This window comes from Amblyomma mixtum, chromosome 1 (genome assembly GCF_055824585.1).
Source record: "Amblyomma mixtum isolate Tamu chromosome 1, ASM5582458v1, whole genome shotgun sequence".
Classification (NCBI taxonomy): domain Eukaryota; kingdom Metazoa; phylum Arthropoda; class Arachnida; order Ixodida; family Ixodidae; genus Amblyomma; species Amblyomma mixtum.
Genome location: NC_143012.1, coordinates 166,975,543 through 166,992,640, shown reverse-complemented (window position 1 = coordinate 166,992,640; position 17,098 = coordinate 166,975,543). Strand labels below are relative to the sequence as shown.

General features: G+C 46.1%; 1 protein-coding gene across 1 annotated transcript in view; it reads left to right on the top strand.

The window, feature by feature from the left end:
* Window positions 1–15,427: 15,427 nt before the first annotated feature.
* LOC149369703 (uncharacterized) overlaps window positions 15,428–17,098 on the top strand; it is a 45,242-nt gene continuing 43,571 nt past the window's right edge. The window contains exon 1 of the mRNA XM_089576153.1: window positions 15,428–15,787. Coding sequence (XP_089432279.1) covers window positions 15,428–15,787 — 360 coding nt within the window. The remainder of the gene's footprint in view (window positions 15,788–17,098) is intronic.

The following is a 17,098-nucleotide window of genomic DNA, read 5'->3' as shown; positions in this document are numbered from 1 at the left end:
TAGCATATGCAGTAAATAGATCAGTACATAGAAGCCTTTCAGAAGAAAACAAGGTTTAGACTCATGTGCAGTGCACATGCTGAAACAATGGCAAATATATTTTACAACCGAAGATAGAAATAACATAACATAATATAACATAAATAATAGAAATAACATAACATAATGCAACGTAGCTGAGGTTACATGAGTTATCAGGGATGAGCGCAAGTTAACGAAAAGAGAATGCAATGTCACTGCCCACTAATAGCTTTTTACAGATCTTTTTGAAGTTGTGGTAGGATTGTGTGTATTGTACGTTAAAGTGATCCCTGTTTAATGCGTTAATTGTTTGATAATTCAATTTTTGCCTTCCGTAATGTGTTCTTGTGGCGGGCTTGAGATGGTGTGGTCTACGTATTGGGTATGAAGTGCAACTGTCTACAGGTATTGTGTGCACCCTATTTTTATACAGCCACTGAACTAGTTTTAAATAATAAACTTGATCTGCTTTAAGCATGCTGTGTTTAATGAAGAGCGGTTTTGTTCGGAGTCCTCGTTTGTGACGAATAGAGTTTTCACACATTCTCAATATTTTCTTTTGTACAATGATTAGTTTGTTGTAGTTTGAAGCTGTCGTAGTTCCCCATAGTAGAATGCCGTAACTGAGTTTTGAATAAAAAGTGAGTAGTATAATTCTTGTTTTAACCAGGTGGGTAGTATATTTTGTATTTTATACATGCAGCCAGTAACTCGAGATAGCTCACTTTCAAATTTGTTAACGTGAGTATTCCATGTAAGGTCCTGTGTAAACCATACGCCCAAGAACTTTTGCTCTGTGACTTCTTCCAGTAGGGTGTCCTCAAATTTCTGCTTAAAAATTTGCTGCCTTAAAAATTATGTATTTGGTTTTGCATGTCTTTAAACTCAGCCGGTTGCTTTTAAGCCATCTGGAGAGATGCAGGAGGTAATTGTTAGCTGATGATTCTATGACCTCTTTTTTGGTGCCAGTGAAGAAGATATTTGTGTCGTCAGCATACATTATTATTTCAGGGGAGTTTGGTATTGACATTATATCATTTATGTATATAAGAAATAAGAGGGTTCCTAAGATTGATCCTGGAGGGACGCCATATTCGACTTTCAATTTTTGTGACACCAGACTGTCAACGCATACATACTGATACCGATTTGAGAAATATGATGTAATTAAATTCTTCGCTACACCTCGAACACCGTACGCAGCAAGATTCTCAAGAAGGATATCGTGTTGCAGAGTATCGAATGCCTTTTTCAAATCCAAGAAAATTCTCACAGTAAGCAGTTTGTTTTCAATGTTTTCAATTATTTTGTTCTTTATGTTCATCAAAGCTTTCAAGGCAGAAAGCTGGGCTAGTTGGTTTGTCATAGTTAATTAAAAGACTAGCGCATAAAACTAGGACAAAGACAGACAAAGTTAGCGCTCGTCCTGTCTCCTTCTCTGTATTTGTCCTAGTTTTATGCGCTAGTCTTTTAATTAACTATCAAAGCTTGTTGTGCAGATTTACCCTTTTGAAAGCCATACTGCGACTTTGTAATTATATCGCGTTTATGAAAAAAGACGAGAGCCTATTATTGATAACAAGCTCAAATATCTTGGAAAATACCGGTAGAACAGATATCGGCCTGTAGTTAAGCTTTTTCTCATCTCCACCTTTATAAACAGGGGTGACCTTAGCTATTTTTAATTCATCTGGGAACACATCACGTGTAAGCATCTCGTTTATTATATGAGTTAATACAGGACCAATAAGATGAGCGACATGCTTGACAGGTAAGGTCTTTATTTCGTCTTCCCCGCCTGCAGCTTTGTTTTCTAGCGCCATGATAATTGTATAAATTTCAGCAGAGGTCGCTGGTGTAAGCATAATGGAATCAACCTGCCCTGTAGTCATAAAACTATCTGCTTCTGAGTTTTGTCCACCATATACCCCTGTGCTAATAAAGTGTCGATTCATTTCATTCACAAGCTCTTTCCCAACTACACTGGCATTATTGATTACAATTTCATTCACGATATGTGTTTTTCGCCCTCGGCCAGTTAAATCGTTCACAGTATTCCACAATCTGCGTTGATCGTTCTGAATGTCGTAAAATTTTCTTTCGTAATAATCATCTCTTGCCTTTTTCAGATCGAAGTTTGTTTCTGAATCTTTTAAACTGTGTCAATATGTAGCAATTTCGAGAGCTAATGAAACTGTGGTACAGTTATCCATGGTTTTCTAACTTTTTTTATTTCTTTTTTTCTGCTTTCGCAGAGGGAAGGCTGTATAGTAGCACTGTTTGAATTTGTGTAAGAAGATCTTGTACGCAGTTGCGGAGTTATGCTCATAGTAGACGGTCTGCCAGCTAACTTGGTTGATAAGGCAGCTGAACATGTTTAACGCAGTTTCGTTTATCGTGCGGAGCAAGAGGGTTCCTTCATCATTATGTTGTTCCTTGTAGGATGCGTTTACTAGGCAGAACATGGGCAGGTGATCGCTGATGTTATTCAAGATTACACTAGCGGAAAGACCTTCGCTATCTTTGTTTTTACGCAGATGTCAAGGGATGTGGCCGTGGCAACGGTAACCTTAGTGGGCAGTGTTATCACATTGTTACACGCCTACTGGTGAACAACGTCTTGAAATGTGTTGGCATCTATGTTATCGGATATTGTGTCAATATTTATATATCCAAGGATCATAAACGGCGCATTCTCCGAGCTAAAAGAACAAAGTGAAGTTTCAAGAAACGACATGAATTCAGATACGCAGCCAGAAGGTGGCCTGTACACGGCGCAGACAGTGGTGTTAAGCGCTTTCACCGATAAGCTCTCGGCATTTTCATCCATTCTGCACATGCTACCTAATACTTTGTACGGTAAATTATCTTTCAGGTAAATGGCTATCCCGCCACCTCTTTTGTTTTTTCTACTTATGCTTTCCCATTTGTAATCCTGGAGGTAAGGAGGTTCGTTTTCTTCTGTCAGCCAAGTTTCTGCAAGTACTATAACGGTAATCATACTGGTGAACAGCGCAAAAAAGGCGGGACAACGACAAGACAAGCGCTGACGTTGTCCCGCCTTTTTTGCGCTGTTCACCAGTATGAATGCATACCAACTCGCCCAGATCTCAGCCTTACTATAACGGTAAATTTTAAGCTAAGATTTTAAGCTAAGCTAAGATGTCGTGGAATATAGTTCGGGATTCCGACCCTCACTTTTACTATGGGCTGCTTACGCTCCCTCGACCTCAGGAATTTTTCTCCGTCAATACTTGTTCACTGTCACCTCGCCGAGTGAAGCCGAAGACGCCGATGTCTGGAAATAGCAATATTTCTCTACGCATCTCGTTCAAAACTCGAGGAACGTGGCGTTAGATGGCGCTTACATTTATTTTATTGGAAACTACTGGTGGCGTCGTATTACGGCGCTGGAAAAAGTGAACGTCAACTTTGTATTTCGCTGGTATTTAATATTCAGCTTCCTGAGAGAATCCAAACGGCATGACTTATTTTTTTCGCAACCTGTACCATGCATCGTGAAGCGCTCTCAGTATGACATCCTAATCGGAACCGCAACCAGAATTTAGCCTTCTGTGCAGACCAAAAGCCGAGGCAATCCAAGCCCGTTTCAAACTTCCAGTGGCTTAGTGGGAGCGTCCGCTTATCTCATGTTGTGCCGCACGGGCGTGCCTGCGGCGGGGGGCTTTGCTCGAAGAGCACCGCCCAGTTAAGTGTTGCAGCGAAACATTCGTCTGGAATTCCCGTCTTAAACGTTCTATACTTTGCAAGGTAAGCCACCGCTTCATCTTCTAGAATTCCCTTACTAACTAACCAGTGTTCCGCTAAGTTAGGGCTGCGATATTGATATGGGGACTGAGCTTTGGCGACCACCTTCGCACATAACCGGTTTGTGCACAGACGTCAGCAGTTCTGTCTAGAGCACTGGAGTGGTGTACTGCGGAACAGAGAAAGTAAAACTTTAGCGAAGATGCCTTGTTTCAGGGTAAGCACCGTCCCTGAAAACCAGTACCTGCTCTAAAATTTTGGTTCCTTGCTTCGCAGTAGGAATGGCCGCTCGAGCGCACTAGACAAGCGTACTCACCTTTGTACGTGAAAGTGCAAAAAAGTTGACGCGGGAAGCACCAGCTTTGTTCTTGGAACTGATATTAGACCTGAAACCTGAAACTGAGATTCCATCAAAAGTGCTAGTCGGTGTACTTGTACACGCTGGCTACAACGCTACAGATGGATATCTGGATTACAAAGTAAAACCCGTAGCGCTTGTAATTATTAAGGGGGTGAATCTTACAACACTGTTTTGCTTGTTGGTGAAGATATTCAAGGGCAAGTGATTATTTAAGAGTGCACTCAGCGCTGAAGTTCAACAGGTTAAGTGAAAAACCTTTGAACAGTAGAGCGTGAAGTTGACCTAGTTGCTTCCTCACGCTGAGACTTTGCGCTGAAACGGGAAGCATACAGCGCTCGCACTCTTGTTAGCTGTGCGGCCCGTTTGTGCAGTAATTCTAAACGAGCTTGTATTTAAGGAGGCGACGATGCTAAATACTTGCCGCCGCGGTGGCTCAGCGGTTATGGTGTTCGGCTGCTGACCCAAAAGACGCGGGTTCGATCCCGGCCGCGGCGGCTAGAATTTCTTTGGAGGAGAAATTCTAGAGGCCCGTGTACTGTGCGATGTCAGTGCACGTTAAAACACCCCAGGTGGTCGAAATTTCCCGAGCCTTCCACTACGGCGCCTCTCATAGCCTTAGCCGCTTTGGGACGTTAAACCCCATAAACTAAACTAAACTACGATGCTAAATACCATCACGTGTAAGATTCCAAGGCATTTCCACTGCCACATTTCCACTGCCACTGCTCACCGAAGCATGCTCCATAGCTTCAAGAGCTCAAGTTGTCTCCTGTTGTTTTTTTTTTTCAAATTCACGCCTCTTTGAGGCGGTGGAGCATTTACAACCATACGTGATAGCTAAATGTGTAGAAGCACATTTTTTGTGCGTTTACACGCGCCTGTCGTGACAACACAAGTTTGGGATGAATTCGCGCTGGATCGCTCTTATCAATGAAAAAGATTAAGGACAAACAAAAGTGCTCTCACTCAGCTCTGACGCTGCTTTTCGAAGTGCAGTCATGAAATTTATGAGCATGAACACAGGAGCGCGTGGCAGATAGTCTCTAACCCTACTTGTGGCGATATGCAGCGGCTGCTTTCCGCAACTTGGTTGAAAGGGTAATGCCGCCTTGGCTGCTTCGGGCAAGCCGAAGGACACACATCCCTTTCAGTTTTGTTGCTGAACTCGGCCGCCGCGTATCGCCACGAATAGTGCCTGAGGCTGTTGGGCACGCGCTGCCGTGATCACGCATATACATTTCACGACTGTACATGGATTTCAGCAGGTCAGGCTTTCATAAGGGATGAATTATGGACGATGTCGTCACTAATAAAAATAGCGCAACGTCACGAAGATGCCGACAAAAAAAATTGCCGTGGCTTCACCCTCTAAATGAGTGGACAGTCCCGACTGCGTAATTTGACGGCGCGTTAAGTAACAATTATTCCAAACCCTTAGAGCTGGGCAGAATGACTAAACGCCTCTTGTATCGTACCTATTTTTTACATATTCTGCGTTCCTGCACTTTGGGCAGCTGTGCAAATCGCGAAAGGGAGTCCGCGGCTCTACGGGCGCTGATACGCTGTGCCAGGGTTTCAAGGTTAGACGAAAAAGCTGTCTGGTGTATGTGCCGTCGAGAGCTCCGATATCCGCCGCTCTCTCCAGATGCCCCTTCATGACGACGCGCAATCCTGTGCGGTGTTATTGGACAGTGCTTTTCCGTTCTTAGTGAGGCTGAAAACGGGTCATACTTCCTGCAAATTTAAAAGGCAATGCCGATAAATGAAGCTTCCTCCATATCTCAAGCCTACCTAGCGGCGTTTTCACGGGAGGAGGATGAAAGTACACCTGTGAAAGCTCCTATACCTCCTGCTAGGCATGTATGGCAGACGTTAGTGCTATTTCCTCCAGTTAGCTTCAGTGGACGGAGTGCGCATTTTATTAATATCAATGACAATAGACGACCCAAATACGCGGGCGTAGCTAGCGTTCATATCGTGTCGGACTTGCCCGACAAACGTGCCTTGTAGGGGTAGTGTGGGGATTTATCGTTCTCCGTCTGCTCTGCGCGGGGGCGCACCACGCTTTACTTCGAATTTTAAACCCTTTCGTTGCAGCTGTGGCATTTTTTGACTGGGCGCACTTCCTTCTCCTCCTGTTGGTCAACCATGTTAAGCCTATCTCCGGGCCAATATAGCGGGAACAGAGAAAATATTCTGCACGTTTTTATTGACGTCGTTCTGGCTGCTATAATTACACGCTTTTGATATACCGGAGACGTAATAGCTTAGACTTATACCTGTTACCGGACACCGGCTGCACACGCGCAATGGCCCCGCTTGGCCTCAACCATGTCACTGCGCGGGCGCAGGAGGGGTTCCATAAACCTGTATACGTCTCCGGTACGCCAAAAGCGTCCACTTCCAGTGAAAAAGAGGTATTTCTTCACAAAATACACTACATCCTTATTACATGTCAGACCATTTCGTACGATACAAATTTTCAAGTGAGAAAAGAAAATCGGAACCCTCAGGCTCAAGCTAGGCTTAGCCCGGCGCTGCCGAGCGAGACCGCGCTACGCGCCTGCATGAACTCTGCTTCGTCGAAGAAAACTACGCCGGTGCCCGCTGTGCTGCCACCTGATGCACGCAATCTTAAGCGCCTACGGGCCTCCAGCCGGCTCCATCTTTCGATGCAACGACTTCAGCCTGTTCCATGGAATGCTCAACCACATCCTTGCCTGCGGCACTCTCTCAAAAAACAGCACCAATTCAGTATTCTTTTCAAAGGCCGACAACAGCGTCTGAGGCCCTGCCACCTCCACTGATGCCTCCAGTGAGTCAAGCCTCGCTTCCACCTGCGGCTAACTCGTTCCACGTGCAAGTCAAGCCTACTTTGCGCTTTGATATTGTTACGTGACGCCAAGCCGATGAAGACGGAGTTGAATGATTGCGATGACACGGCTTTAATGGCTGTGACGGCCTGGAGCGAGCGCTCCCGCTGACGCCACTGCACAGTTCGTCGTCTTCAAGTCCTCCACACGACCCGGGGCAACCAAGCGATAGTCCTGGTCGGGTAGTAAAGAATGGCACAGGCAACGAAACACAGCACATGGCGATGGGTGTGATAGAAGGGGTGAAGAGAGAAAACGAAGGGCTTGCCATCAAGAGGAAAGAGATGAGCAGATGATTTGCGTATGAATCCAGGTCCACGAAGACTGAAAAGCAGCCAATCACCGGAAGCCGACGACGATGTGCGTGGACGCACCCAACGGCAGGGCTGGGGTGCCGTGTTCTCATGGGGGGGGAGTGTGTTTTCAGTGGGGTCTAAGGTCAGTGTCGGCGTGGGTTGTCGTGTCTTCTGGGTTCTCATGTGTGTGGCGATCAGTGGGGTCTCACATCAGTGGCGGCGGTCTTGGATCAATGTGTGCTCATTCATGCCGTCGTGTCTTTAGGTCGGTGCTTGGGGCAGGGCGGAGAAGTGCGCCGGCGTCGGGTCGTAACTGGCAGGCTGGACAATGCCGGGATGTGCGAAACCACGAGCACTCCACAGAAGACATCAGCGGACAGCATGGCTCTGAAGCTCCGCGACCGGGATGTGGAAGGTACCCAGCAACTCCCACAAAATATTACGTGACGGCAAGCCCTTCAACTGCTATTCCTGCCCGGTATGTTCAGGCCACAGTAGACCACGTTCTTGGCTCTTGGAACTACTGCGGATTTTTCGTCCATCGCCCATTGAACCCTATCACGATGAATTTGCAACCTTTTCGGACGCCAAGAAATTGTGCGCAGTTGCGCAGATCCCCTGGAGGACAGAAAACATGTCGCGGGGAAAATATACCGGGTGTTTGAGGGAGCACTTTCAGAAACTTTCAAAAATAGGCTTTGTAGGGTATCCCCATTCCAGATACTGGAGACAATGGCGCACACACTTCATGGGGTTACCCATCGGATTCCTCCAGGGGTGCGTACATCCAAGGAAGCTTTTCAGATCATTCCTTAAATTTTTTAAACCACCGCTTACCTCTGCCAGCCTACGACGTGATTCGTATTCACCTGACTTGACTTCGTGGTTAGGCCTCTGTAGCCCTCGTTGGGCTGTTCAGTCAAATACCTGGGGTAGTGATCACAGCCCTATTTGTATGTCCCTCACTCCTTCGCGCATACAGAAAATACGCCGCAGCGTACGCATAACATCAAGAAACTCTGTACACGCAGGCAATCGTTTATATACATTCAACCTGTCTTCAGCACTGTCTACTCTCTCTGCTGTTCTAGCCCCTCACACTATTACCACTACTATAAATAAAGACGAGCCAAACACGAACATACACTTCCTGAATCTCTGGGCTCTTCTTCGCCAAGCGTATTATTATGCTCGTCGTTACCCAGATGAATCGACATCTTTGGAGAGTGCTTCACGACATGCGGCGCACTTCTCACGTTGAAGATACACAGAGAGCATTCGCCGCGCGCTGAATATAGATGAGGATACATTCACACAACAAGCAGCACGTCACTTTTCTACACCATCACTGCACCTCTACACCTCCCGCTACCCTATCGGTTGCAGAACCCTCCGATCTGATTACTTCTTACCAAACCATGGCAAAGCTGCTGGCTTCCATTGAACGCCTCAAACCTACCACTATTTCTGGGCACGACGACATACCTAACCCCTTATTCCGTAACTTAGAATGAACTGCTTTGCAACCCTTGCTTGATACTTTCAACGAAGCGTGGCATTCTGGAGTGATACCGGGAGAGTAGAAGCATTCCATTATCGTTCCAATACCCAAGTCAGGTCAGCCTCCAGTATCTTTCTCGGCCCTTCGTCCAATTTCCCTCACATCTACAATGTGCAAGCTTTACGAAAACATTCTCGCTGCACGTTTGCCGTGGTAGCTGGAATCTCATGATTGTTGCCCAGATTCCCAAATCGCTTCCTCCCCCCCCCCCCCCAATTGGAACGGAGGACCGCCTTGCTACTTTGGCTGCTAATGGGCTTCACCACACTCCACACAGTCCCCTTGTTCGATCAGTGATCGCTACAGGCATAACAAAGGCATATATATATATATATATATAAATCTCAGGACATTCTACGTCCGCCGCTTATGAGCGTGGGTGGCGCTGATGAACACTCTCAAGGTTAGGTTACTTGTAAACATAAATACCCCTGAAAGCAGAAGGTTTGACAGCCGTCGCCGCAGCTCAAAGGTAGAGCACCGGACGCGTAATTCGGAGGTCGTGGGTTCGGATCCCACCGGCGGCATGTGGTTGTTTTTTCTTCTGCTTTTCTAATCAATTAGCTTTAAACGATAACATATTCAGTAATATTCTAAATTGATCAACACCACAAAATAAATAAATTAATTATATATACAAAAAAATCCCCTGTGCCCCTTGGTTTCTGTGGCTGTTGGCTTCTGTCATATATATATATATATATATATATATATATATATATATATATATATATGTGTGTGTGTGTGTGTGTGTGTGTGTGTGTGTGTGTGTGTGTGTGTGTGTGTGTATATATATATATATATATATGTGTGTATATATGTATATGTATAAATAACATCCTTCACTCTACTGTTCCTGCCTCCCTTAAAGCTCTTGGTCTCTCTCACCGATTTCTCCTCTCCATTCACGCCTTTTTAACAAATCGCTCCTTCAGTGTACGTGTCCACGGAAAGCCTTTTGGTAACTTCACTCCGAACACAGAAGTGTCCCAAGACTCTGTTCTTGCCCCCACACTATTCAATGCAGCCTTTATTACTCTTGTTCGAGCCCTAGAAACCATCCCTTCTATCCGTGTGCTTGCGTACGTCGATGATATAACCCTGTGGTGCTGTCACACAGATGTGTTTAGCAATCAGTCGGTCCTGCAGCACGCAATCGCTGTCTTGACGTCTCCCCTCCCACCTCTGGGTCTAACCCTCTCGCCTACTAAATCATGTTTCATTCGCATTGGAAACAAAGCCAGCTTACGGAAAGCTCTCCCTTTAAATTTTACGAGAGATAGCTGTCCGTTTCCTAAGGTAGAAACTGTTCGTATTCTTGGCCTTCTTCATGCATTTCGGATTGGCACCTCGTGGATGAGAGCTACCCGTAAATCGACTCACGCTGCTCTAGGCCTGATTCGTCGCATAGCTATGCGCTATCGTAGCGCGCGTGCTGATACGGCCGGCAGCTTGTGTGCTCTATCCTTCAGCGACGGATAATATATCAGGCTCAATTTCAACGGCTCACCCGCAGACAGTGCGACTCCCTCGAAGCTATCAATCGGGCGGCTATGCGCGCCATATCACATCTCCCCGTTTGACACCCATACCTGTGCTTTAGCACTACGCCCAACTTAATGCACTCAATGAACTCATTGACCAACAGGTGGCCAACAGAACTCGCAGTCTACTATGTCATCGTTGAAAAACACTCCCTCCGTGTTTGTACTGTCAGATGACAGACAACCGCCCCACTGATTCCCCGTCGGTATCAGCCGCGTATCTGCCTGATGAGTACATATTGTACACCGATGAATCGCATACTGCAGAGGAAAGAGTTACTGCTGTGTACAGATACTCCCGTCCTCATCTTAACTCTCGCGCGACATATACCGCGGACACGTGCACCCTCCTGTCACTGGATCTTCAAGCCACTTACAATTCCATTTCTTCCTTCCGTTCGTTCCCGCATTCAATATGGTTCATCTTTAGGCCGACTCCCTCGCCGCTCTTAAAAAGCTTAATGCTGTTCGATGGAGACCCCAGATTACACAATCAAATCATCGTCTCTGCGTAAAGTACCCATGTCCTGTGTACATAAACGTGATTCGCGGCTATGTTCACGATCCATATAACATTCAAGCGGATGCTATGACTCACCTTGACACAACCGACAACGCACCACCTTCCCCTCTTCCCCAACATCTGTTCCTGTCCCATGTCTCCCATTCACAAGCTCTGCGCCAGCGAACACGCGTTCTAATTCCTCCGTGTTCGCACCCTCTCCCCCGTTGCCTTACTCGGCAGGAGAAGATATCCGTGCGCCGGAATCGGGCAGGGGAGGCTCTGACGCTAACTGTTCGTCATCGGTGGAGGAAAAAAGATCTGCCAGCAGCTGTCAGGTGGCCTTACCGTGGCGCTGCACTTGTTGTGGAAGTTCCAAACAACGGCTCCCATTAGAAAGCGGCTTCTCATGGAGATCGAACAGAGAATTTGATTATAAAAAATGGACTATGGAAGGTCACTTCACCGTCAAACTCTTCGACTGCCTGCGCGAAACTAGTCTTCACTCCTTTTAACTTTCTATCCGGCATCCCATTCCCCCCTTTCTCAATACACTTCTCGAATAAAACAAACAAGCAAAGGCGACGGGCTACGGTTGCAACGGAAGCGCGGTTCGAAAATTCAGATCAGTTAGAGACAGAGAGTGTGTCTTCCTCCTTGCTCTGTCCAGCGAAAGAGGCGCCACGAACTAGCCGGGACGCAAGTGGATCGCGCGTTCGTCACCATGGTGAAAGGTCCAGTCAGTGGCATGCAAATAACTACTCTGCTACACTATTGTAAAGTTATTATCCCTTATATTGCAATGAAAACCTCGCTTAGCCACCAGCTAGCTCGGGTTGAATGCTTGCGGCTGGTCATTTTTACACCTTTACTATGAGCGAACCAACACTGTTGAGGTTCTGTTTGAGCCGATGATATGCAATTATGGCAGTGGAAAGTCCCGGGGGCCGAAACAGTATTAGAAAACTGACAGAATTTATACACGGTTTACGTGGTTTCTGCATTTCTGCATTGTCACAATGCACGAGCAGACTGGCGTGGCATGGGGACTGACGTTGGCGGCGGCGGTCGCAACAAGCCTGCTCAGCAATCCTAGAAGGAGGGGTTCAGCGCTGCTCTCGACCTCGATGAATTCAAAGCTGACGAAAAAATTTCGAGACAAAGCACGGAAATTATCTACTACAATTTCGAATAGCTGAGTAATTGCGCGCGGCTGCTATCACTGCAAGTAAATCTGCTTGCATTTTACGTCACAAAGCAATAAAATCTTCATAAACCATCGCTAAAAGACAAGGGCTGAAAGAACGAGACACACACACTGCGCTGAACTGACAACAAAAATTTATTCAAGGAGCATTCCTTTTTATGCACAACGTGTGATAAAAAGTCGACAGTCTGTCCCGTCACAGGTGCCTTCGCCCTGTTCCCTATACAGATGCCCTTTTCTTCGCTAAACGTGAAAGGGACGTGCTGCTCATGCATGCATCCTTGTTATAGGCGATGATATTAACCTCGACGAATTCCCGTGCCGTTTGGTCACGGTTTCAGCCTATTACGTCTGACCCTTGATAACACGGTCCACACTCGCATTCCTGACAATGGATGACGAGATTCCCATCGCCCTTTCGCTTCAAGTTTCTTCGATGCTCAGAAAGCCGGTCATTTAAACGCCGCCCGGTTTGGCCCATATATGTATAGCCGCAAGTCAGCGGAATCCTGTAGCCTACCCCATCAGCCCATGCAACCATGGGAACATTGTGCTTCGTTTTGCATCCTTTGGCTTTTCTTTCAGGCTACGGCATTATTTGACACAATTTTTCGAACTTGTCCAGCGCTGAAAAACCACCATTGTTTGCACCTTAAAGGCAATTTTCTTCCCATTTTGGGATACGTTATGAATGTATGGTATCACGACCTTTATGCTTTAATCTCACCGAATCCTGGCTGGTCATCCTATCCTTACAGTGAAAATTCTTGAGTAGGCCCTCTCCCACCGAGATCAATATCTGATCGGGATACCCTGCTGCTTTAAGCCTAGGCACTTGCTACTTAAAACTTGCCTTGAACATATCCGGACAAGATTTCTTCACTGCATTTTGAAAACATAGCTTCACATTCGCTCTCTTCACTAGTTTTGAATATGCAGAGCTACTAGGCAGCAGGCCTTTGTTTCCTGTGGGCCGGTACCTCCAGCGAGTCTCGTTTGCCGAGAGCGACAACTTTATATTCAGGAATCGAACGACATCATCAATCATTGTTACATATGTAGTTGTTAATGGACTGAAGGTTTCACAAAAAAAACAGCACGTAGCTCTTGTACACTACATTCATATTTACATTCATGATGGTTAGAAAGCACTGAAATCATCCACGAATCGGAATACCTTAACGGCCGCCGCTGTGTTCCATTTCTACAAACGGCTTGTCAGCAGTGGGTCACAATAAGCAAGGAAAATATTACACAGGAACGGCGCAATGCCAGAAATAATGCAGACTCTCTTCTTCTGCCGATAAACCGCATCCTTCCAAGTTACGCACATGGAAGCAAGGTAAAAAGTCAACATTTCTGGAATATTAGTTAGACATGCCTGTTGCATTTTCGAACGCTACTTTCCCAAACAGATTAATGCAATCGCCTACACACTGAAGCAACTTCTGATGTCGCAAAGAATAACATGTCTTTTGTACCGAAAGATTGCCTTTTGTGTTGGTCATTCTCAAGGAAAGTTAAAACCTGTTGGGAGTCCTTCATTAAGTATGGATCATCGATGGAGAGCAGATTGCGTTTGTTTTTGAGAAAGCTAACATATTTCTGCCAAGTTCATGACTCGGATACTATAACCCCTAGTGGGCAACCAGGCTTGTGGGACTTTACGGTGAACATAAATCACAGGCTGCTGCATTCACATTTTCCTATACTCGAACCGAGTCTAGTGAATTCCAGTTTGTTCCACAGCCTCCTCCCTTCTGCTTTTAAATTGCGCAGGGAGTCACGGGACAGTTCTTCGAAAGCTGTACTAACGGCCTCCAAAGCCTTTCCATCAAACATTTCCTCCGTTAACACGACAAAATCAATTTCCTTTTGTGCCGAAAGTAAGCACAGAGATTCACCCATGAGGAATGAAATGACACGCCCTCAAGGAAGACTTCGTTTGAAGGCTTACATCTTGAGAGAACGTTCACTCCCTCTGAGATTCACCGCTAGTTTTTGGATCCAGAAGAGAACATCACGACTTTCCGTACGACGGAAAGCAGTTAAAGCGCTTTCCTCCGTAGCTCTACGGCGAACTTGGGGTCAAACGAGAGCGCACGCTGCACATCCTCACGCAAGCGAACATTGACTAGAGTGCGAATTGCTTTCGCCTCCCTTGGAGATCTTGCAGGAAGACCGGCATGAAGTTGCGGTAGAGGTTGTTGCCACATGAAGTGCACCGTGCCGTCACCGATACGCTGGTATTCTCGAAGAACCTTGAAGGCTTCTAAAACCTCCCGTGCCTTCATATCTCTAATCCTGCCCACAACCTCTTGAAGTCGTTGTTCACACTTCATGCATCCCTTGCATCTTTTTTCCTCCGGCCCATGTTCTGCCGCACGATTACACATGAAGCATTCAGCGCAGTGCTGTGAAAGATGTGCACCTCGTTGATTTTTTAGCGATCGTGCATGCTTAGCAGCGCGGTCATTAACGCACGGCTCCGTTTGGTCAACAGAGACTTTTCCGCAGGTCAGTGGTATCTCGTACACCATACCTGTGCAGTCCTTCAAGTACTGCTTGCCATACGTTTTGTTGCAAGAGCTCTTTTTTTTTTCGCTCGCAATTCGCGCGCATAGATAGGCAAGCTATCGTGGAACAGAAAACACGACCAGCATGCCATGTCGCTTCGCCATCTTTTTCATATTGTGCGTGACCCTGTGCACATACGGTACCACTGCTGGCTTCACAGACTATATTCTTGGCTCCCACGGCTTCTGAAACCAGGCACATTTGATTGTTAAGAGGACTTCAGCAACTGCTGTGATAACCGAGCATGGGAACCCCGCCGAAACCAACCGATCAACTTGCCTATTGAAACTCGCCTGTACAGCATGGTGACACGACTTCACGAGAGCTGACACAAGGCAGAGGCCAGCAAAGACGCGTTTTACAGATTTTGAATCAGCTTATGTATAAGGCAATAACTCCTTCCGTGCTCGAGGGGAGTATCGCCAAAAGACAAGATGCTCGCCCAGAGTAATGTGAAGATCTTCTTTAGAGTAATGTTCAGATCTTAACATTAATGGGGCGGTGCGTTAATGACCGCGCTGCTGAGCATGCACGATCGCTACTAAATCTAGGAGGTGCACATCTTTCACAGCACTATGCTGAATACTTCGCGCGTAATCGTGCCCTATCGTCACTCCTCACTAAAGATTCTTCTGGTTTCAAGCCTGTGTAAACCTTTGTATGCGGACCTTACCTGATGGCCCCTTGTCGCGTCGCTCTTATTTCTTCCAGGACGTGATGGTACGGCGCACCGTCCCGAAGGCTGTACGAAAGTACACTGGTGGAGGCCTGCCAAAAGTTCCCGCTCTGCTGGCACTGCGACCTGCTGGACCAGGTGGATGTGGCCTTACGCTGCCCACCCACTGCAACGACAGTGAGGATAGGGTCTGTCACCTCGCCAAGAATCTGCCAGCGGTCAATGACCTGCTCTATTTCGTGGCGGCCGAGGTGACCGAGGTCGCCCCAGGAAAACTCGCGCTTCGCTCGCTCAAGAACTGTGTGCCCAACATTCCCGAGGAACAAGAAGAGTGCCGGGAATATGCGGCCGTATTTCTTCACTACCTTCTTGCTCAACACTGCTGCGTGGAAAGCTCTGAGGTGAGACCCATTCCACACTTGTAGTTGTCTGGGCGTCTTCACATACTGTGCTAATGAACAAAGAACGAAAACGGCTCTGCACTGTCTCATGAGCAACTCCGAAGCGAAGGTAGGATAGAAGTAGGCAGTCCAGTGAGCCATTGTATACTGTCACACGAATTGCATAAAGAACAAAAGGCGAATTATTCCGATCCGCAGAATAATTATCAAAGAATTATAAAATATCTCTATTCCTGGTGTTCTCCTATGAAGGTAAATAAAATATTTTTGATGTATTTTATTTAGAAGACAGAAAGATGAGAACTAGAATAGGTAGAAAAAGGTCCTTTCAATATTTCTGGCTGCACTGTTCATTGTGGCTGAAAACGACAAGGAAGATGGGCCTCAAACAAATCATGAACATAGAAAAAGTTCATGTTCTGTTGTTTTCTGTTCCTTAACTCTTTTATAGAAGTGCTGATCATTTGCTAATGTTTTCAAAGTTCACCGAGGAGGCTTTTCATGTTCCCCATTGCACCCACCGAAAAGCCCAAGCTCCTCAGGCATGTCAAGGAAGATATTTTGTAAGGGAAACTCGGCTACTTACTATTAGCGTCCACGAAGCTGAGGCGTTACCAGCTACATATTTTGATAGAACACTCAGGATGAAATGAATAACGGTTGAGCGTAAAAAATACTCTTTCGTCGCTTTCCATTGAGGTTAAGCTCCCCTGAGGTTCAGTCATCCTCCTGTTCATCAAGGCGTCGGTTTTGTTTCGTGAACATAATACTGCGCTGACAGTCGTTCATAAAATATCGTGTGCATTCATGCCAACTGCTACCACTGTGCCCTGGCATCCTCATATGAGGACCACACTATTGCTGAGGTCCGACGCATTCGTTTGATATCCTTATACCTTGTTGGTTGCACGGATGGTAAGCAAGCTAATGAAGACAATGCAGAATTGCAGGTTTGTAAGAAAGATTCAGGGCAGAAAGCGTTGAATTCCACTCACGGCTCACGTAAGGAATGAAATCATCATCATCATTCATTGTTCCCTTAAAATGCTCATCAGGGACATTACATAAAAGGGTGTGGGGTGGAGCCAGCTGGGTGAAAAGGCCATACATAAGCTCAGAAACAGAGCAATAAAAAGGTAGCAAAAAAATCAGTCGGAATAACAAATTCGCTAGAAAACTTCCGGCAAACATAGCAATAAAAGTGTAACAAACCATGTAGCAATAAACCCGAAAAAAATACACAAAGCAAAAGCGGCAAAAATGGAGAGGAAGAAAAATAGGCTATGACATAATAGTACAAGCAAATCAAAT